This window comes from Ammospiza caudacuta, chromosome 6 (assembly GCF_027887145.1).
Source record: "Ammospiza caudacuta isolate bAmmCau1 chromosome 6, bAmmCau1.pri, whole genome shotgun sequence".
Classification (NCBI taxonomy): domain Eukaryota; kingdom Metazoa; phylum Chordata; class Aves; order Passeriformes; family Passerellidae; genus Ammospiza; species Ammospiza caudacuta.
In genome coordinates, this window is record NC_080598.1 from 32,050,549 (window position 1) to 32,073,068 (window position 22,520).

The 22,520-nt window shown below is 48.3% G+C and overlaps 1 protein-coding gene across 7 annotated transcripts in view; it reads left to right on the top strand.

Moving 5' to 3' along the window:
- Positions 1-15,250, top strand: part of SLC8A3 (solute carrier family 8 member A3) — a 91,616-nt gene extending 76,366 nt beyond the window's left edge. For 2 of the 7 annotated variants that reach the window (XM_058807103.1, XM_058807098.1), the window contains exons 3-7: positions 3,781-3,798; positions 12,447-12,571; positions 13,101-13,200; positions 14,278-14,553; positions 14,874-15,250. In XM_058807103.1, coding sequence (XP_058663086.1) covers positions 3,781-3,798; positions 12,447-12,571; positions 13,101-13,200; positions 14,278-14,553; positions 14,874-15,250 — 896 coding nt within the window. Of the gene's footprint in view, positions 1-3,780; positions 3,799-7,495; positions 7,514-12,406; positions 12,572-13,100; positions 13,201-14,277; positions 14,554-14,873 lie in introns of all 7 variants that reach the window. The other 5 variants (XM_058807101.1, XM_058807102.1, XM_058807100.1 and 2 more) reach the window with 5 other exon arrangements.
- The last annotated feature ends 7,270 nt before the right edge of the window (positions 15,251-22,520 follow it).

The following is a 22,520-nucleotide window of genomic DNA, read 5'->3' on the forward strand; positions in this document are numbered from 1 at the left end:
TGACTTCAATAATAATAGCATTCAGGCTAATGCTGCAAAATCTCTGCCTTGTTTTGCCTGTAAAAAACCTGTTACGTCTCTTCACAATCTGTTAGGGAAACATTTTACTCACTTCAGTGAGCAAATCTGGAGGCAGAGCCTGCGGACAGTTACATCTGGGAGATGGGGGACCATTATCTCCTTGGGAAGGAAGCCTGTGTTTCACATGGGCACTTCTTGGCCACCTTTGAGTGTGCAGGGGGTGGAGGCAGTGTGTTCTCTTTGCCTGTGGCATCCTCTGACTGCCCTGCTGTAGGACTGAGAATTTCCTCAAAATTCATCCTCCTCTCTCTCATTGCAACTCCCTCTCTAAATCCCAGGCCTTTAACAACGATCCTCTTATCTACACAGTGCCTTCTCTGAGTCTTTAGGGATACTGATTTGAAGAAATTTATGTTAATGAAGAATGAGTCCAGAATAAAGCATGCAGCATAGTCAAATCTCTCAGTGAAGTAAACAGCAGAGAAAAGTGTTTAGAAAAGGGCTGGGATACACATTTGGCACATCAGGTTGCTGTAAACACAGGATTGCTGGATTGCTGGTCTGCTTCAATCCCAAGCCTGGTTCCTCTTGCTATAAGCTTTTTGGAGTTAACACAGGAGGTGATGAAATTCCTGATCTGTAACCCACACCAACATGCATGTCACAGCAGAATTTGACCTTAAAGTATGCCAAAAACATGCAGAATAAATGGCTCATTAGTACACAGATTTTTAGCAGCTTTTTAAAATTCAGGTTAAAATTGTCCATTTTCAGGGGTGGCAAGGGAAGCAGAGTTCATGCATGCAATTTTGACTTCACCTAGTCAAAACCAAGCCTTCAGGGAAGAGAAACCCCAGTGAAGGAGGAGCAGGGATCCACAGCTAAAGGCTGTGGGTCCTCCTGGGTGAGTCAGCGTTACAGCCCCCTTATCTGCAGGCACACGTGTTTGTCCACAGCACATCATGCAAGGGTTAGGTAAGGGATACTTGGGACTGCTATTTTGGAGTTGGCTGCGGAGCTAATTTTAGCAGTTCCCCATAAGAGTACACATGTTAAGCCTCTGAGACTACCTGAAATGCCAGGAGCAGTGAGGTGGCCTGGCTTGGCCCCATAAGGAGCGTGATGTGCAGAGCAGCAGTGCAGCAGAGGGAGAGGTGCCCTGGGGAGGGCTGGAGGGATGCAGCCCAGGCTGGGGAGAGTGGAGGGAGGCTTGTGGGATGGGAGCAGCACGGAGGCCATCAGTGAAGCTGGTACAGGTACAGCATCCCCAGATGGGCTGTCAGGAAACATTACAGGTCAGGGCTAAGGGCACATTAGCAGATGTGTGTGCAGGAAGAAAGCTTTAGTCCGTGAAATCATTTTCTTGCTTGCATGCACAGCATTCACTCAGAAATATAAAGACAGAAGAATCCCTTGGCTTTCTGCATACTGTATTCTTGATGTTTCATTCATAGCTTTATAGGCTTCTTCAAATATTCATGTATTATATCATAAGTGAAAGGGAGAAAAATTGTTCTTTTTCAGGCTCACAAGGAAATGGGGAAAAAAATAAACTCAAATCCCAGAGCAGTATAATAACAGTTTTAACAAACATGAGGAACCAATGGTTTTTTTAATAGCCACAGTAGCTTAGGGTCCCAGTAATATTTCATTATATTACATTTGAACACCACACTGACCCATTGTACTAATGCTTGTAATTGCAAAAGGCAAATTAAATTTCTGTACATTGTCTGGAGAGCCAAAAGACCGTGGAACAGTAAGAAGGTCCCATGACAGCATGAACTGCAGCAGGACAGAGCTATAAGGAATCTCCAGAGTCATGCTACCAGGGGTACTGGTGAGCCTGTTGAAGACGTCAAGGAGAGGTCAGGAGGTGCAGGCAGAGCAAACATCCCTTTGCATCTTGTGGCTCAGTGGAACATAATGCAGAACGTACTCACGAATAGTTTCCCAAAAGTTTTTGACTCTCAAAAGGAATTGACCCTGAAACGGAAGGGTTGCTCAGCAAGGAGCCTCTTCATTTCACCTTTCACTGTGCCTCTACCTGCCCACATGGACAAGGGAGATGTCTTGGGTTGGCCACAGTCCTTCCAGCTGAGGAGATGGATCAGTGGATGAAGATCTTGGCTGGGTCAGTGTCTCTCTGCAGACTCTCCAATTTCTGTGTTGGGAAAGCTGTGCCCATGGTTGCTGCTCGACAGAGCAAGGAAGTTACTGGGTGTCAGGACTCAGGATTAGTTTCCCTGGCTCTGCCATGGATGTGCTGTGTGACCTTTGATAAATTGCTTAGGAAATCACTTTCAAATGGCACAGATACAATTGGGTGCATCTATATAAAAGTGCCTGCTTTTCAGAAGTCTGAACCGGCAAGGCTGGGAAAATTAGCACTTTTGGACTCCAGCCCACTTCTGAGTTTGCAAAATGTTCCCTTTAGCTTCTTTTTGCTTGCTTCACCATCTGTCAAATAGGGCTGTTAATACTGACTCTGTACAGAGTTTTAAGCTTCTGAGACTAAAAGTGCCTGATAATAAGTGTTAGTAATTACAATACTGTCATCACATGCAACCAAGTCTTCAGGGATTGGTTTGCTGTTTGAAAAACAAGTAGAAGTTAAAGCTATGGCACAGACTTGGTGCTTGGCCCCTCTCAAAGAGTGTTTGAGATTTTTAGCTATATGGATTCAGCTGCAGCTGGTTTGATACCTGGATGTAAGCTGTGGCTGTCTGTGGGTTATACTTCAGAGGGATCCAGCCAGATGTTTCTTTGTGACAGCTCTGGGGAGTGGAGAAATCAAGAGAGGAGAGGGTCAGGGGGTCACTTCCAAAGGGGCTGGACTGTGTCTTTATGGAGAGCCAGGGTAAGGTCATCCCTTGCAAGGACCTTCTCTCCTTTCTCCTCTTTTCCTCCCACCTCAAATCTCAGAGGACCATGCAGTCACATTTCCTGAGACCATGAAGTCACATTTCATGACAGGCAGTTGCATCCCACTATGGTGATGTTGCATGGCCTGTGTCCATGCAGCACTGTCAGGCAGATCAGCAATTTGGAACAAAGAGATCCAGGAGGACACAAACAGTGATGCTCTACATGTGGCTAAGCTCCTCTAGGTACCCTGAGCCTCTGAAAGTGGTACCTGTGGGGTGTGGGATAGGTGTAGGTGATCCAGGACATCATCCTGAGGGATGATGCATGGCTGTGTTACCCCTGCCCCTTTTGACATTGGAGGCCATCTGTTTAATCAATGCCTCTCTCTGATGCTGCTCTTCTCAATGAGCTGCCCATCACCTTCACTTCTCAGTACCTACAGGTTTATTGGGGCTCCTCAGTTGTGCCAAGCCCTGCCACAACCACACATACCCAGCTTAGGCAGGGGCACCTCCCACGCCTTTGGGTCAGTTTGGCTTGTGTCAGGCCCCAGTGGCAAGTGTAGCTGCCCTCCTTCCCCCCTTTCCTTCCTTGCCACTTCCCCCTGCTGCATCCCATCCCTTTGCCTTTGTTGGGGGGAAGGGGTGACTTTGGGGAGCCAGTGCCGTGGTGCTCACTGAAGCACCCCAGTTTCCTCTCCATCTTGCTGCTGTGGTGTCTGCTCCCCAGCCTGTGCCCAACATGCAGCCCTGGTGAGCTTGCACGCTGCCTTGCACCATGTCCATTGCTCACTGACAGCCTTCATCTGCAAAACTGCTTTTCCCGGTGGATAATAACTTCTTCCCTCTTTTTCTTTTCTCTCTCTGTCTTTCTCATGTTCTTTCACCACAGCCCTACTGCTCACACAAGGTAAGTGCTTTTTCTCCTTTCCTCTGGCTGCTCTGGCTCTCTTTTTGTCCCTTTTGGTCAGAGCCTCCCTGCTTGTGTTTGCTGTGTTGTAGACAACCTCAGCTCGTGATGTTTGTGTCTAGTCTAGTTAAGAGCAGTACAATTAAGAAAATAATAGTGATTGATTGATTGATTGATTGATTGACTGACATCTAAGAGCATTTCCCATATTCCAGATTTTTCCTGGCAGTTTGGGGGAAATGATCCAGACAGAGTTGCAAAGCAACACAGGCAGCTATACCTGGTCTGAAGCTGTGACTCGAGACTCTTTTTAGGCAGCTCTGGTGCTTGGGTTGTGCTGATGCACAGGGGAAGACAGGGATTTGTGCAGGGAGGTGGCATTTCTGCAGTGTGGGACAGTGTTGCCTGGGGTGGGTAAGGGTACAAGGTTGTGCAGGTGTCCCCTTCCCATGGAGAGTCACATGTCACCCCTCAGTCCCTTCACCCCTGTGCTCTCCACCTCCCATCCTATGGGGTTCCCCAGGGTGTGCCCAGCACCAGAGCAGTACTACCAGGATACGATCAGCACCATTTTCCTCCTCACCCTCAGCTCTGGTTCTGCACTCTGCATCTCCTGTCCCTGTTTCAGGATTTCATGTGTATTAATACAGAGCCCCTTTTCCTTGCCTGAAATCCCCATTACACTGGTCTGTCTTTATCCCACTGTGATGCAGCGTGTGCCTCCTGTATTGTGGTTATTCCTTCAATTCCAGATGTGATTACTGTTCAATTTCCACTAAAGAAGCACTTCTTGAAGGATAAGGGTGGGCGTGGAGGGTGAAGAGAGGAGCTTGAAATCCCACAGGCTTGCGAGCAGGCCTGAAAACCAAAGCATTCATGATGCCTGAGCTGTGCTGCAAATCCAAGGAGCAGCATCTGCCACGCAAGCTTCAGTCTGGCCCCTTTTCAGAGGATGCCAAATCTGCTGCACAGGGGATGTCCTGAGCCCTCTATTGGACTAATTAGAAAATTGCTAGTGGCAGGCAGAAATCCCCAGTTCCCCAAATACCAGCTAAGGGTGCTTATGGAAAACTCCTTGGAATGGTTTGGACAGTTTCCTTTGTTACCTCTTCAGATCGGGGAGGACTGGAAATAAGTTGAGCGCAGCCTCCTTCCCAGTAATTTCATTGCTTTAATTCAGTAGCTGCCTAATTTGATCAGAACCCTGGGAACTAAATAATTCCTATTAAAATAACATAACTTTCCTCCCTCTGTTTTGATCCAGCCTGATTGCTTTTGGCAGCTGTTACTGGAGAACTTGGTCACCAGCTATGAAAAGTTACTTTTTGTAAGGGAGAGCCTCCTCTCTGTCTGGTGAGGGGTCCCTGGGGTGCCCCCCTTGCCGAGCTGCCTCAGGGTGCTCTCTGTGCATGTGACGTGTTTGTCTCGTGGTGCTTGGCCCCCACATGTGCTTCAATCCAGCAGCAGGCCAGCAAGCAGGCACGTGCTGGAGTGTCACTCAGCAGCAATCAGGGCTAATCAGTGGGGAGAGAAGCGACGTCCTCATTTAGTCCATGTCATGTTAGATTTAGGTTACACTGGCGCACGGGAATCTTTGTTTAAAAACTGCATTATTGAATGTTCCAGTGGAATCTGTCAGTCCCACACCTCGTCCCTTGCCTCCTGGAGCAGCTTGCACAGCTCTTCCTGGGCAGCATCCCATTCCTGGGGATGTGTCCCTGGACTGCTGGGTGCCCTGGCTCTCCTCTGCAGCCCTGGGGCATTCCTCTTCCCATGGCACCACTTTGGCAGCCCCTGCAGGGCCAGCAGCTCGCAGCCCCTGCTCACAAGAGGGATCCCTTCTCTTCACAGAAAGTGTGGGTACCCTGATGGATGAGCCCAAGTGACAATGCCTCTCTTGTCCCAAGAGCCCTTACCTGGGAAGAAATGAGGGATCCTGCCTTTGGCCCCCCCGGCCTGGCAGGGCTCTCCCAAGGAAAACAGGGATGTGAATTTTACACAAGGTGAAGTAATTGGGCAGGGCACTGGTTCTGCTCAGCATTTATTTCTTCCAAATTTCTTCTCTCTCTGAGCCTGACTTGCAAGTCCATGCAGCACTTGGTCATGTGTCCAACACCAACTGTTCAGGCTTCAGAGTAGCGTGGCATAGCTGTGGAGAGACTTGAGAGTCTGGGGGTTTCTTAACCTTCTCTTTTGACACTGGCAATGATCTCTCTGTATATTGCTTATACAGGGAAATACTTGATACCAAAGTGCAAAGGTACTCCAGTTGTCCCTGCCTTTGCCAGCAGTAGAAGAGCTGCTCTCAAGGTCTTTCCAGCCTTTGCAAAAGTCACTGAAAGCCTGGGCACAGCCTTTGCTTGGAAGTTCTTGGGCTCTAAAGATCTAGATCTTTAAAGGGCTATGGAATTATCTTTATGGTATATAGTTCTATATCATTATTTATATATACTCATCCAGTTCCAAGAAAATATGTCTAAATATATTTCTTTGTTTATGCATTAAAACTCCCATGTCCACTTAGCAGTGGGCAAGACTGAGGAGCAGAGATGCCAGTTGTCTGGCCAGTCAGGGATGGTCATGTCAGCAGCAATCTCAAGGCAGAGCCAGGAGTGGAATAATGCTCAGTTCCCAGCCCTGTGCCTTTGCCTCCCTCTCATGAATGTGCATCATTTCCCAGTTACCATTAAGGAATGCTGGGCATGTACATGGGATGTATCATGTCTCAAGAATAGCTTTCAGGGCTAAGTCAGCAGATTCCTTACATTTTAGAAGGCAGCCTGGGCTGCCAGTGCTTGTATGTGGACATGTGCTTCTGTAAAGGGCATATCCATATGCTAATCTCCAAAGCCAGAGTGTCTTTTAGCCAGAAGTCTTCTCCACTTGTGACTGACAGCTTGACAGTGCACTGGAGAGAGGAACTCATTCATGCTCTCTATTTACTCTGTTTAGCCAGGGTTATATCTTATTAAGCCAGAACAAAAAAGATCCCATTTTAATTGTTTTAATTTTTTCTTAGCAGCCTAGTGTCCAAAAGGGGTGACCTTCATGCAGATACATGCCCACTCCAGAAATGGATGGAGACAAGATAGCTTGAAGAGTGTGAAATGGCCTTCAAAGCAATCTTTCATGAATACATTGCTGGTTTTAGTCCAATTTATTCAGCAAGCATCAGGGAACCCAAACTTGTCCATGGTTTGGTAGTTTTGCAGCATTGCCTAGGTGATGGGTATCTACCTCTCTGATGGTGTTACAGGGCCTTCCCATTGCCTGCTTCAGCTCAAAAGATGCAGTGGGCAGATTACACCATAGAAATGGATTTTGTCAAACTTTGATTTATAATGTGGCCAGGAGGCCACAGGCAATGTCTAGTTCCTGTTTGATTCCCTCCCAACTCTGAAGGAGGTTGAGTGGGCAAGCAGTGCATGATATGGGAACATAGCTCAGTGCTCCCTTTTCCCTGGAAGAAATACAATGAGATGGGGATATGCTTACAGTATTTTGACCCCAAGAATTGGCCTGTCATATGCAGGTCTGAAATGCTTTGCAGATCACTGCAGCTCAAGTCCTGGGATGGCCCTGCAGACATAAGTTGAGAGAGACAGACTGAGAGGGATGTGGGGTGAAAGCTGGGCAGTGAGCATGGCAGAGACATGCCCAGGGCTATAGAGCACAGCAGTGGCAGGACCATAACCAGGAGCTGCTCAGCCCCCTTGTCTGTCATAGCTTTAAGGGTCTGAACAAGGCAGAATGAGAGCATGGAGTGGTTTATCCTCTTGCTTCCCGCACAGTCCAGCAGCACCTAGTGGGTATCAGCTGTGGCTGTTGCTACACCCCAAGCAAAAGCGTACTTGATCCTCATTCCTCCCACCCAGCCTTTGATTTTACTGCACCTGTTGTCTCACTTGCTTGTAGCTTATTCTCTCTACCTCACTGGCTCCCTGGCACCAGGAGCAGGGTACCTTGGTGCAGCAGCTGGCACAGCAGCCCCAGCTTGCCTGGCCTCAGCAGCCTGTGTGTGTTCCTGCTGCCCAGAGAGGTTCCTAACACTCAATGGTAGCACATACCTAGGTGCCAGAGCAGACAGGGTCTAGGGGACCCCTCTCTGGCAACCTTCTCCTTCCCAGGGAGGAGGTAGAGGCAACCCAGAAGGTCCTGGCAAGCTCTGTTCTCGACAGGCACAGCCAGACCTTATCAGGCTTAATTGGACTTGACAGCAGGGAGTCCAGGGTGCAATCCGCATTGAAAAGTAGGTACTGATGCAGATATAAACAGAAATCAGGCTAGTTAATAATTAAGCTGCAGCTTGGCAGCATTCACCTTGACAGACTTGACCTTCCAAATTAAAATCTCTCTCCCAATATACAATCCCCCCCATCCTCGCTCCCCCTACCTTGTGTTCTATTTATCTCAGCCCTTGGTAGTCTTCTTTGCAGGCTGCCATACTGGGGTGATGTGTGACACACATCACAGATGTCCTGTCTCCGCTTCCTTCAGGAGCCCTCCAAGACCCCAGCCCTACACCAGACAGTGTGGGAGCGTATTCCACACTTGCAGCAAGTGAGCAGCCTGATGGATTGCAAGGATTGTTGGAAGCAAGCGAGGATAGCAACCTCCTGTGGCTCTGTAGGCAGGCTGGTGCACCCTGTGCTGGGTGAAGTGCCTCCCTGAAATGCCAGAGTGTTGGTATTGTCCTCTGCCACTGGGTTTTGTGCAAGAGTTTATTCCTTCTCAGCTGTTGGGTCAGTACACACAGGCTCAACTCAGCCCTCAGCATCCCATTGAAACAGGCAGACCCAACAGGCCTGGAGCAGGCTTAGGATGGGATATGGTGTTTTGCAGAGGTTGGCACTGATTCCCACCCCAAGATGCTTGTGCGTCCTAAACAATAGGTGGGCAGAATTGGTGGAATCATGTAGGTGCTTCATATTGCTCTTTGAAGGTGCTCAGCCCACCTTAACTGTACGGCAACTATAGGTTCTGGAGAAAAAATACCAGCTGGGCTCCTAAATTTGTCCTTCCTGCCACTGCCTTAATTTAGAGAACATCAGCAGCCTCGTATTTAGCACCTATGGGTCACTTGCACAAGTACATTGAGCAAGATCCAGTACAGTACTGACATGGGAGTCTTGTGTTTTTCTCCTGCATTAGGATGGAGCCTCAGTGAAAATACAATGGCAGCTTAAATATTTTCAAATGCAGCTTTGAAATTTAGGTTTAGGTCAGGTTTCTGTGCTTTGCTTTCCTGTTGCACGTTCGCAAATTGACTGAATTTTAATGAGACATTAAGGAATTACCTTTTTTCTTCCTTATCCAAAAGCTTCCACTATTAACATTTCTATGAGGTATCCATTTGGACATGCTCCCTGTGCCTGGTCTCCTGTGGTTTGCTTGCAGCTGACATTGAAAGACCTAGCTGGGCAGTCATGTTCAATCACTTGTCCCCACAAGATGCCCTTTGATGTGCCATCTTGGGTGCCCATGTTCTTTTGTCTGCTCCCTATTCACTGTACACATGGAAGAGGAGGTGACATCAGTGCCTCACTTATTCATGTTTCTCTGGGTGTGCTGTCAATAGGCTGAAGGTCTCCTTTGCCAGTCAGCTTGTCTCTTCACTCCAAGTGGCTTACTGAGGGCTTGAAGGTGCCTCTGGTAGCACTTAGTCTGCTGGCCAGGTGCCTTCTGGAATAGCAGGACTCCTACCACCTTCACTTTGTGGAGTCTCTGGTCCTGTGCTCATGATAGCATCTAGCCCCTAGGCTGACAGACACTCTTGGACATGCTTGTGTTGCTTGATTTACTCTAAGAGCTGCCTAGCAAGTGATTGCCTTGGTTGTGGCATTAGTAGGTGATCCACAGGTGGCTTGCAGAGACATCAAAGCCACATGTTAGAAGGGGAAGGTCTTGTGAACACAGGCATTCCCATGCAGCCTGCCCACCCGCCCGGGACGTGGCATACACAGGGAGAAGATGCAGGAGATCTTCCTCCTCAGGGAGGGATTCACATCTTCCACTGTCCTGCCTGGTGCAAGTACATAAACTAGCATAAGCAAGATGCCAGGTTCTGGGATAAAGCTGTGTTGGATACCATTTCCTATGGAGATAAGAAAACTTGCTGCATTGCATGTGCCTCCAGACCTGCCTGCAGTTCAGCCTTGCCTAGAGGCATAACGTTTGCGTGAGACTCTGTGTTCTCTTACCATGCCAAAGGCTTTTGTAATCAGTTAGATTGGGGATTGAGGTTTCATTGCATCATTTCTCTGGAAGTTGTTAAGCTAAGGAAATGCTGCCTGATATTCCCTATTTTCAGAGCATTTCCTCAGATTCCAGGCATTTGCTTTCTGCGCTCTGCAACTGCAGCTAGCGGGCAGGAGCCTAAGGGACTGTGCCGCCAACTGTGACTGCAGCTTTTCAGATGTGTTTGTTCCAGGGAAGGTTGTACTGAGTCACACTGTCAACCAAGTCTGGGCTTTGCAACCCTTCTGGGATGGCCGTAGTGCTTTTGCTCAGTTCTTTATTGTCAGCACATGTCAGCACGTGCTCAAGCTCATCTGCCAAGCTGGGTTTTGTGGAGCTGAGGGTGCCTTTGCCCCGACCTTCAGGTTATGAGGAGCTCAGACGGAAGCAAATCCATGTCATAAGTGCTATGGCAAATGATGTGTGAGCACCTGCATTTTCATTGATGGACACAGCTTATCTTCACACACTCCCACTCCCAGGTAGAGCAAGACACTGGACTTTCTTGTTCTGTGTCTTAGAAAAAGAGATGTACATGATATGAGACTCCTTGTTCCACTGAATACAAGTATCTTGCATCTTGTTCTTGATAATCATCAGTTCATGCCTCCAAGTGTAGTGTAAAGCAGAACATTTTCAAAGAATCATAGAATTATAGAATCATTAAGGTTGGAAAAGACCTCCAAGATCATTGTCTAACTTTTGACCAAACAGCACCATGTCAACTAAACCATAGCACTAAGTACCACATCAAGTTCTTTCTTGATCTCTTCCAGGGATGGTGACTCCACCACTTTCCTGGGCAGCCCATTCTGATGCTTAACTACCTTTTCAGTGAAAAGGTGTGCCCCCTGCATCCCCCTTTCTTCTTCTCCAGGTGCTGTGCTCCTCTGTCTGTGCAATTTTTTTCTAAACTTACGGGGATTCCTAAATCCAGATGATGCTGTCTTGGAGCTAGGCAGTGATGGTTTTGATGCACATCATTGATCTTAAATGATGGATGCAACTTTTCTGTTTCTGTGATGGATTATAATAATGTCACCTGCCACAGGAGGTCTGGCAAGGCTTACAGCCTTTGCAGTCAATCTAGCCAGGCAGATGAAGAGAGAAGTCAGAGTTTATAAATAGATTTCCCTGTGACTCCATAATTTCTATGTGACTTTTAGTGTGTAGTATGAGATCTGCTGGAGTCCACATGGGATCAGTCACATCCGAGGCATTACCTGGGCATTTGTAAGCTCTGCAGGAAACCTCAGGTAACATCTGACCCACTGCTTAGCCAGAACAAGATGCTCTGCCTTGGTGATATGCCCTCCCAGGTTCTAAAGAGCTCCAGCTTGCACTGACAAGCTCAGCTGGGCCCTGTATTGCAGCTTGTACACCCTGACTGCTCAGGCATGGGAAAGCCAGGGGAGAGCCAGCCCCTTTCTTGAGGTGTCAGTTTTACAGAGAGCCCATCAGCATCTTCCTGCACTAAGGCATGTGGGTGGAAGACAAGACCTGGGCCAGGCCTAGGCACCCTTTCAGCTGGTTGGGATGCTCCTTCCCATCTGGGCAAGCAGAACCCTCTTGAGGCACCTCGCTGGGTTAGCTGGGTCATCAGCAAGATTGAGCCTGACACAGGGTCATCTCAGCATGCTGCTGACCCAGCGTCCTGGTTTAGTTTCCTTCGGCAGAAACTGAATATGGAATTACAGAATGGAATATGTTGGAAGAAATCTTAAAGATCATCTGGTTTCAACCCCACTCCCCATGGGACACCTTTCCCTAGGCTGCTCAAACACCACATCCAACCTGGTCTTGGAATTCCAGGGACAGGGTATTCATGCCTTCTCTGGACAACCTGTTCCAGTGCCTCAGCACCTTTGCATATTATGAATGGAAAAAACTACTTGTTTCATTACTTGTTCATTTTTCCAATTCATGTGTGGTTTACATGTGGTTGTGACTGTGTGAGTGTTAGATCAAGCACTGAGTGGCACAAGGAGCCAACCATGATTTTTTACTCAAAGGGGGAAAAAAGGCTCTGTCTCTTGTTAATTCAAATGAGGGAGCATGTCAGGGTGTTACAAGGGTCTTAAAGGGCAGAATGATTTTTTACCTTGCTCTCCCCAAAACTGTGGCTGCTGCAGGGATGATGGGAGAGTGGATGTCAACTGAGAGCATCAGTGCAGACTAAAGAAACATTTAAGGTTTTTTTTTGTTAATAAATTAAAACCACGTTGCTTATGCTCTTGGTGACTGGTATTCAGAAATCTCGGTCCTTTGTTTCTGTGGTCCAACACCCCACCACTGCCCCCCAAACTGCTGTGAGGGGGCTGCAGCAGCCCATGCTCAGGCCCTGCAGACAAGCCCCCATGGTGCCCTGGAGGGCTGCTGCCCACAGCTTGGTGTTGGCCTTGCTTTCACAGAGGTGGCTGAGAGGAAGATGACAGTAGAAGAGGAGGAAGCCAAGAGAATAGCAGAGATGGGCAAACCAATACTCGGCGAGCACCCCAAACTGGAAGTCATCATTGAGGAGTCCTATGAGTTCAAGGTCAGTAGGTGTCCCAGGGGTCCTCCAGCAGGGGAAAGCCATGTGGCACTGTCGCAGCCTTAGAGAGCAGGACTGAGGAGGCAGCATGTGCTGGAAAAGGTTGTTGAGAGAGGAAAGAAGTATGTAATGCAGCTAAGGATGGATGAAGTCTACAAGAAATGTCAAAAGTAGCAGCTGCTGGTTGGTGGGGGTGGACAGAGAAAGGCAAGAAGGCCCTGATGGGTGCAGAAGAAGCCAGTGGGCAGGAGGATGCAGGAGCAAAGCTGTCTCTGGTGAGGCAGGGTTGAGGGAAGAAGGAACCTAATCAGGATTGAGATGTGGCAAACAAGCAGGCTCTGGTGAGGTCTGGATCAGCCAGTCCAGTGAGAAGGTGGGCTCAACCCTAGTCATGGCCTAATCTAGCTGGTAGGAGAGTGCTTGTGACACTTCTGTACTTTGGAAAGGGTCTGTGAGACCACAGTGTACTGCAAGATCATCCTTGCCCACTAGCAGCTGGTTTAACTGCTGTGCATCTTTATTCCCACAACAGAGCACCGTGGACAAGCTGATTAGGAAGACAAACCTGGCTTTGGTTGTAGGGACACATTCCTGGAGGGACCAGTTCATGGAGGCCATTACTGTGAGCGCAGGTGAGTGGGACATCAGAAAATCCATACAAACATCCACAGGATTCATGCATCCTGGAATGACAGCATCTCCCTGGTCACTGATGCTCAGCTGTGGTCACCCATCAGCAAAGCCAGTCCAAAGAGCTCCTCTGCTCCAAATATAGTGGGCTTTTGCAGGTACGTTAGTGAGGAGGCAAGGAGATCCATCTTCTGGTGCAGAGCCCTCCAGAAGGCCAGTTTTCAAAGGCTGTGTGAGATGGTGGTGCTCCTGCTGCTTCAATGATCTGATGAGCAGTGTGCAGGCAGCAAAATCCCATACTGGCTGGGATCCTGGCCAGTGCAGATAGCTCCTACTGGGAGATGTCCTGAGATGTCCTGTCATAGCCAGTAGAGTTCCTGGGAGTAGGGAGAGTTACCACATGAAGACTGGAGATGTTGCCTCATGAGGCAGCTTGCTGGTAAAGGAAGAGGCCCAGAGACTTGCCAGCTGTTGTCTGATGAGAGAGCTCACTGCTTTCAGAGCCAGGCAGCTGTGGGGAAGGTGTTTTAGGCACATCTGTGCCATTAATGGCAGTTTGGCATCTTTTTGAACCTTTCCTTGATGGTTGGTTTCACATCTGCCTCAAAGGGGTGTTTTTCACCCAGCTGTATAGGAGGCAGTGGATAGCCCAGCCTGTGCTCTGGAGCAGGAGGATCAAAAGATCTCTCCAGTTTCCCAATTTTATTACTTTCCACTAGTTTTGGTCCAAAACATCACTTGCCTGTGTAATTTCTTCATGCCACTCAATAGTGATCACCACAGGTTGACTACCTCCTGTGTGACTGCCTATGGACAGGGACAGGTCTGCTCCTCTGTGGGTACAACATCCCATTACACTGTTCCCCATCCCTGAGGGCTCTGGGATTCCTGGGAGAGACTTTTTGCCAAGCCTCACCCATCACTGAAGGACCTGGTGTGCCTTGAATTCACTGTCATGGCCAGCACCACTCCACCTTGTCCCAGTAGAGCAGAATCCCTGGAGCCTTGGGGTGGAGGAGACAAGCATAAGCTGCCCCAGTGGAATGAATGCTGGACCTCTCCTTCCATGTTGTTTGCAGCAGGTGATGAGGACGAGGATGAGTCTGGTGAGGAGCGCCTGCCATCCTGCTTTGACTACGTGATGCACTTTCTGACAGTCTTCTGGAAGGTGCTGTTTGCCTGCGTGCCCCCCACTGAGTACTGCAATGGCTGGGCCTGCTTCATCGTCTCCATCCTCATCATTGGCATGCTCACGGCCGTCATCGGCGACCTCGCCTCCCACTTTGGCTGCACCATTGGCCTCAAGGACTCGGTGACTGCTGTCGTCTTCGTCGCCTTCGGCACCTCTGTACCAGGTAGGGTGGCTGTGGGGAGGGGATGGGGTGGGAGGTAAATCCTCTGGAGATGCTCCTGATTTCAGGAGAGAAGCTCTGTCATGGGATGGGATTAGTCTGGGAAGGGTTTCCTCAAAGCCCTGTCTCCAGGCAAGGTGTGCACCTTGCTTTTTGGCAACATGGGATCTCTGAACTTAGGAGGGGACTGTGCGCCCCTTGGTCTGTGTCCTAACCTGGTTGGTGACACACCTGAGCCTCCCTTGTCCCCCAGGCATGAAGGGTTGTCTGTTTCTGCTATTGGACCCCCAGTGATTTCTCCTTCCCTCCTCCCTCAACCCCAGACACCTTTGCCAGCAAAGCCGCAGCCGTCCAGGACATGTACGCTGATGCCTCCATCACCAATGTCACGGGCAGCAACGCTGTCAACGTCTTCCTGGGCATCGGGCTGGCGTGGTCAGTGGCAGCGATCTACTGGGCGTCGCAGGGGCAGGAGTTCCAGGTGTCAGCAGGCACCCTGGCCTTCTCCGTCACCCTCTTCACCATCTTCGCCTTCATCTGCATCAGCGTCCTCCTCTACCGCCGGCGGCCCCACCTTGGGGGGGAGCTGGGCGGCCCCCGGGGGTGCAAAGTGGCCACGACATTGCTCTTTGTCAGCCTCTGGCTGCTCTACATCCTCTTCGCCACCCTGGAGGCCTACTGCTACATCAAGGGGTTTTAGGCGGCGGCGGAGGGACGGTGCTGCCGGGGGAGGGACCCCTGCTCTGTTAACTCACCGCACACCAGTCCTGGGAGCGCGGTTTCACTGGAGGGACGGACGGCCGTCTGTCAGGGCTGCCGCTGCCCACACCGTCGGACAGCTGCGTGCCAAGAAGGGCAAAACCATCACAGAGTGACAAAAACAAAGAGACAAAACCCATCCAAAAATGGTACAAAAGAAAGCAACAATGGCAAGTGTTGAAATAAAACACAATAAACCCAGGCACTGACCCTATTCAATGAAATTATGAAGTTTCAACTATCTCCAAAGGCCACCTCTCCCACAGGGGGTCATCTCCTTTCCTGCTGAGTACCCCTCCACTGTAAGGAGATGTTTCCTCATTTTTACTAGTTGAGAATTGCAGAAGTCTGGTTCAGGAATTTGTGGGGGTTTTTTTCTTTTTATTTTCTGTTTGCTCGTTGCTTTTTGGTTCTGGGGGAGCACGCTGATTCTTTTTTTCTTTTCTTTTTTACTACTTAATCCGAAAAATGTTAAAAAGTTAAAGCTTCAAGCTGCCGTCAGTGCTGGAACTGAACATGTGTATTTCTGAAGCCACAAAAGACTGTGACACAGTCAAAAAACTTTTTCACTGATACCCGTTTCCTCCCCTGCCGCCTTCCATTTCTTTCTTTTTTAAGAACATCACAAGACTGATATATTTTTAATACAAACACAGACACACAGTCACACACATTTAGTGACAAAAGCTGGAGCATGTAGCATCTCAATCACCTGCCTGGGCTAAGAAAAAAGGAAGGAGAAAAAACCCCAACCCTCTAATACAATATATGTCATGTATATTTTGACTATGGCATTTCTCTTTGTATAATTAACTTTGAGCTCGTGGCTCTGCAGGGAGAGAAAATTATGTTAATTTACAACTGTTAAAGAAATAAAACATCCTGCCCTGGGGGGAGCAAGTGGGACAGGGAAAACAGCAGCGGCTCCTTGGGATGGTGGTGGTGGCAGGTTGGCTGCGTGGGCCTCCTGCTCAGAGGTGGAAATGAATTCAGGAGAACCTGGATAGTGTGCCCATATGTTCCCAGCACCATCCCACCCAGAGCTGTGCCGTGGCTGCCCTTCCATTCTGTTGCTACTCCATTTTTCACAGCACCTGCACCTCGGTGGTGGTCTCCAGGCCATTGACAGGTACAGGCTCAAAAACTGCCACCCACATCAGGACTCCTACATCATCTCAAATACCTTTTAGGAACACCAGACAGACAAAAAAGTATCATTTTAATTTGAAATGCATTTCTTTTTAAGGATAAAGAAGAAAAAAACCCACCACCATGAGAGTATGTCATGAGTTACATCAACAGCTGCAAATTGAAATGTTGGGTTGGTAATAAAATAAATAAAAACTATACCTATATCTATATAAACAGTGCTATCTAGAAACATATTTCTTAATTGAGAGCGCTGTAATAGAATGTTAAAATCCTACTCTTTGTAAAGTGTTTTTGAGATGAAGATAATTTCTTCTGTCATGAAACAGGTGCTGTAAAAGGGAACCATTTTCATCAAGTTCCCTAAAATAAGCCAAACTTTGGGAGGCAGCAAGTAAGAGAGGGGCTGCCAAAGGGTAAAGTTCTGCCTGCTGCTGTGCTTTTGGCTGCCCCAGGAGGCAGGGAGGAGGTGCCCATGGATTAGGGAAAAAGCAATGGGAACAAGTTGTCATGGACAAAAAGATGTAACATTATAGCAGGTCACTAGATGGAGGCAATGATGGTTCTTAAAACGCAGATGAAGTATTTATTTTCATACAAAATGTTGATCAGATATCTATGTATAAATGTGTATACATGAGGCAGAGAAGAGGGATCCTTCTCAGATGAGCAGCCTGAGCTTTGTTGGTGGGAGCCCACAATGAGTGAAAGCCACTGGGTTTGAAGCTACCAAGTATCCAACCCTGCCTCCTTACCCTCCCTTTGCCATGCCTCTGGGAAAGGACCTAAAAAAGATGGGCAAGAGACCCCAAGGCCAGGCTCCCATTGAGCTCACTGGTCCTTCTGGCTCCAGTAGTGCCAGCAGCCACCAAGAGCAGCTGCTGCCACTGCCACGTGGCCCATCAGCCCCAGAGCTCATATGTGTGACACTAAAGGAAAATTACAAGAGTCCCCAAATGTTTTTTGTGGGGGTTCAACGTGCAGCTCTCAAGGGGAGATTGGTGTTGTTGCTGTTTTTAACTGGGACATATAGAGTCTGTTGAACTTTTGTTTTGCCCGTGCCAGCGTAGCCATCCCTGGCTAAAGCCCAGCCTGGGGTGCTGCTGTGCTCTTCTTCTGTGCTTGTGGTGTATCCACCGTGTGCTTTTTATCCACTTCCTTCTCCAGCTGACTGCAGGGAAGGGGTGTGGGGTAGGACTGGCTTGCCATGAGGAAACTGTATGGGGCCCCTGGTGCCCTCCATGCAGAAGGGTGGTCTGCACCAGGCTGACATCTGTGGCATGTTCCTTTTATTTTATTTTTTTTTTACTCCATTAAAAAATATGCAAGCTAAAAAAAAGACAACAGGTTTGGTGCCTTTGGGGATTTTTTTTTTTTTTCTGAAGCTGTTGTTTCATTTCAGGTCTTGCTCTCTGCTCGCTTCTCTTTTCCTTGGGGCAGCTGCCTGGACTTGGTTGCAATGGCTTTGGCTGGTTGTCCCCCCACCCCACCACCCCAGCCCTCTGGTTTGGTGCTGCTGGGAGGACCCTGCAGCCTTGGCCCTGTCTAGCTGGCAGAGAGGAGGTTCTGCTGCTGTTTTGGTTGCTGCTGATCTTTCCCCTTTGTTTCTCCCATCAGCTTCCCATGGCAGCCTGCAATAACAGCTGCTGGTCCCTCCCAACAGCCCTTGTGCTGCACATCTTCCCTTTCTGCCTCTTCCCCTGCATCACTGCTGTGATTGAGAGTAAATAACACGTCCTGACGTCAGGAGGGAAAAGCCAAGGGGATTGAAGGAGCTGCTTTGTCCCTGGGGCCTACTATGGTATGGGGACGTAGTCCAAGGGCCATGGATGGTGTGGGGCCAGTGGTACCTCTGGCTGCTTCCCATCACTGTTGCCACAAAGGGCACCCACAGCACCCCAAAGGCTTTGCTGTCCTACATGGGTGCTGGTCAAAAATCAGCCTTTGGATAAAGAAGAGTTTGGCAAAGAGATATTCACACCTGTCCCCCAAAAATTCTCTAGGAACTGTGTCCCCGTTTTGGCCAGTACCATGCTGCCTCCTCATCCAGTGTCATCACTGACTGATTTTTCCACTTGCATTTGGACCCTGAAATGCCCTTTACAGTGGCCCTTGAGCTAGAACTGTTCCTGCCTGCCCTCTGAAGCATAGGGGCAGCTGCTGCAGCCCATAACCCCAATCCTCCGGCTTTGCCTGACAGCATGGGTGCTATGTTAACTCCACTTCTGGGGTTCCAGGGGAGACTGGGGCTTGGGCACCTCACAGTGCAATGCAAAATAACTGAGTGGGGTGGAAGAATTCCCAGTTGGGCACCCATAGGAAAGGCAGCCCTGGATGTCACTTTCTTCGGCAACCAGAACTTGGCAAAGCAGAAGAGACCACTGCCCTATTGTGTCCTGCACACTCCCACCCCCTTCCACAGGCCTGTGGGGTCACTTCCCACCTCTTGCCCTGCTGGACAGCTCCTGCCCAAAGAGAGCACACCTGCTCCTGACCTAAGGGCAAACACACAAGTTCCAACTCTGTCTCTGGCTCATGTTTGACTCCAGTGATGGGACCAAGAGGATTTTTTGAGGGTGTTGAGGCTCATTGGGGCTGGTTTGCTGCCACTGCTGCACAGAAGTATCCTGGTTCCCACAGCTTCGGAGGTTTAGATCCAGGACCAAAGGGGGCCAAGCCAAAGAAAGCTGGAATTAGTAAGAGGAGTGTGTGCAAGCATCAGGAATCTGTTATGGTACAGTACAGTGAGAAATGGAAGTGTTTGTTAGACACACTGACCAAAAGTTTTAAGTTAGGAAGGAGGCATTTGCAGCATGTGAATTGGACTTTGTTACCTTTCTGGCAATTACTGTGGTGTTGGTGTGATCAGGACTCTTCTGGACAAGCTCAGACAAATCATGATGCATGTATCTTCTGATTCCATGTCTGGGGCTGCTGGACTGCTTTGCAGGTCACTTGTGGTCCCTGGCATGGAAGGACCCCTCCGCTTCTCTCCATCCCTAAGTACCAACAGGATGCCTCTTCACAGCCCCATCTGCCAGGAGAAGTCCCCATCAGCTGCATGTGCCTCCTCAGGCTTCAGCTGCTGGTGTGGGATGGTGCCCACCTGCCTGTCTCCACCAGCACAGCCCTTTGCTTTGGGAAAACATTTCGGAGGACACCCAGTTCTGTTGTACCTGGACACTGGTGAGATAAATAGAGTCAGCAAGACCTCAGTTGGTCTCATCCACCTGACAGCACAATAGGACATAGGTGTAGATGTAGATGAGATAACAGAAAGGCATCCAAGAGACCTGGTCATGCTTGAATATGGATTCAGTGCGGGAGCCGGTCTGCACAAATGGGAGCAGCAGTTGCTCAGCCCCGGCCACAAGCTGGAAAGCACTTGTCACCAAGAATAACCTTTGGAGCGTTAGATAGAAAAAATGTTTTTAATGACATTGTCATCCGTGTGCATGTGCCAGCAGCAGCCAGCTTGCTAATGACAGAGCTGTGTGTGCCGGCGCCCAGCAGAGCACACTGTGCTCCCAAACTGCCTCTGTCACAGGAGGGGATTAAGCTCCTCCTGGTATTTAAATGAGTAATTTAAAATACATAGATAATTAACACCATGAGTGAATTTATCCCTCCTCCCTGCCTTTCCTTCACCCAGGAGGTCTGGACTTTGCCCAAAAGTAGGTGGCAGGGGCAGAGCAGACCCAAGGGCCTCAGGGCATCCCTGCAGGTGGCTGGTGGGGTTTGCTCATATTTTTGCCCCACTGCCAACAGCAGATGCCCTTGGTGCCTTTTCCACACTGCACTTACCTACATGTGCCCTGGGGTGTTGTTTGGGCTCAGACATGGAGTCTAAAGGCATGATGTGAGATGGATGAGCTCAGCAGATGCTCCCACTGCACTTAAATGTAAGCACTCACCCATGCCCCAGGTTGCACCATTGCTGTTGCCATGTACGTGGCAAGCTCAGTGGGAGCTGTGGCTAAAACAGTAATCGTGACCTACCTAGTACTCAGTGCTGGGCATGCACTCAGAAACTGGGCCAGTTTCAAGAACACAATAAAAAACTTCACAGGTCTAGGAAGTACTTTGAAACACATGTGAAATTTGGGTGAATTAAAGAAATAAACCCTTCAAACAGATTTTTTTAGGGTATAAGTTGTGAAGTTATGAATACCTTCTCAGGAAGATGCCTCTGATATTGAAGAAAATAAGCTTCCATTACAAAAACACTGGTTCCATCCTGTGGGAATTATGAGTACAACCTGTATGCATGAAAAAGCTGTAGGGGGAATAAAATCTCAAGACAAAAGCTTCAAAGATATTCTCAGAAAGTCCTAATGGCACATCCTTGGCACTAAGGATGTTCATATTGTAGAGAGCACCTTTGTGTCTCTATTAACACAAGGGGTGTCCAAATAAGCTCTTCAAGCTACCAAAAGAGATTTGATTGCCTCGTCTTCTTATGGAACATCTTGGGCAGAAACTAAAAGCAAAGCCAAATGCAGGGTTCTGTTGGCATTGCTAATTTTTTTTTTCTTGTTTCATTAACAAGGGCGTAGAAAACAGCTCACTATTATCCTTATGGTAACAGGATTTTGTATGTGTCACAGTCCTTCAGGTTCTCCACTTTTTCTTTTCCCAGCCTCTGAGAAGTCACTTCTACAGGATTGCTGCCCAGTGGGTTTCACTTTGTTTGCACATTCTCACAGCTGCCTCATGGCAGGGTTATCCCATGCCTCTGCTGAAACTCATCCTGTTGACTGGGATTGTTTCTTCAAATTATCAACCACTCATATTCTACCCTCCATAGGTGGTGACAGACACCTCCCCCAGGCCCCCCAGGACCCCACCCCACACTGGCTATCACCAGGAAAATTTATAGCAAAGCAATTTCTAAAAGTTACTGCTGAAAATACAGAATAGATCTGGACTCTGGACCACAACTGGGAAGATCTCCTCAGAAAGCTCTCTGACTTTGACACTGAATTCAATGTATTGTGAATCTAAATAGGCTGCAGTTCCTTGGTTCACTTATGAGAATGTCTTCTGGGACAGTGCCAGAAGCCTCTCCAAAGTCAAGACATATCACGTCCAGTGCTGTTCCCCCCTAGCCACGAGGCGAGTTATCCTGTCAGAGAATGGAATCAAATCAGTTTGAAATGATTTGTCCTTAGTGAAACCTCAACAAACCCATTCCTGCCATCTATTTACAAATTTATTAATCTTTAGAGGATTAGAGAGTAAGTGGTTGGTAGCTTGGTCCTTAAGGTTTTCACAGAGAGGTATCAGGTCTGTAATTCTCGAGGATTTTCTTTGTCACCAGTTAGGTGATGTTGCCATGCTCTCTTCAAGTCCCCTGGCAGCTCACGTGTAGTCTGCAATGCTCCAGCAGCCATCCCACATTTCATATTTTTTCTTCTTATGCTTCAGGATGTTGAAGAGCTCTTGATCCACTTTATTGATCTCTACTTACACTTCCTTCATTTCTCTTGCAGCAAGATAGTTTCTTATTTGGACTATGACTCTTTTTATCAGTCCCCAGATCTCTTTTATCATTTAGGACATCTCTTCACAGATCCTGCCTATGAGTTTTCTGAATTAATTTGTATTTGATGTTTTGGTTTTTTTGGAGTCTAAGTACTTTAGATTACCAGGGTCTGGAATCTAAGTGCATTTTGAGGAGAAAAAGCTTGCAGCAGACATCTCAACACTTGTGTTAGAACCCACTACAGAAGGCAAGGGTAGCCCAGGTTCTTGCTAATAGATCTCTTGGGGCAAACTGGAGTGAAATGACACTGAATGAGTGGTGTTTGTTAATATACACATGTAGAGTTTATTGTAGAACCATTTGGTTGCATTGCAAAACAGCCATTTTTGTTATTGTTATGTATAGTAATATGGCAATAATACTGCTTAAGAAAATGGGTAAGAAAGAGAAGGGAAGGATAAGAGTTGAAATGTCACCTGTAGACCTCACAATGAGACTTGGTTGTTGCAATTTTCATGTTTCTTGGTCAAAGTGGTAGCTGCAGACTGGCTCCATCGTGTGGTGGGGGGAACTCCCA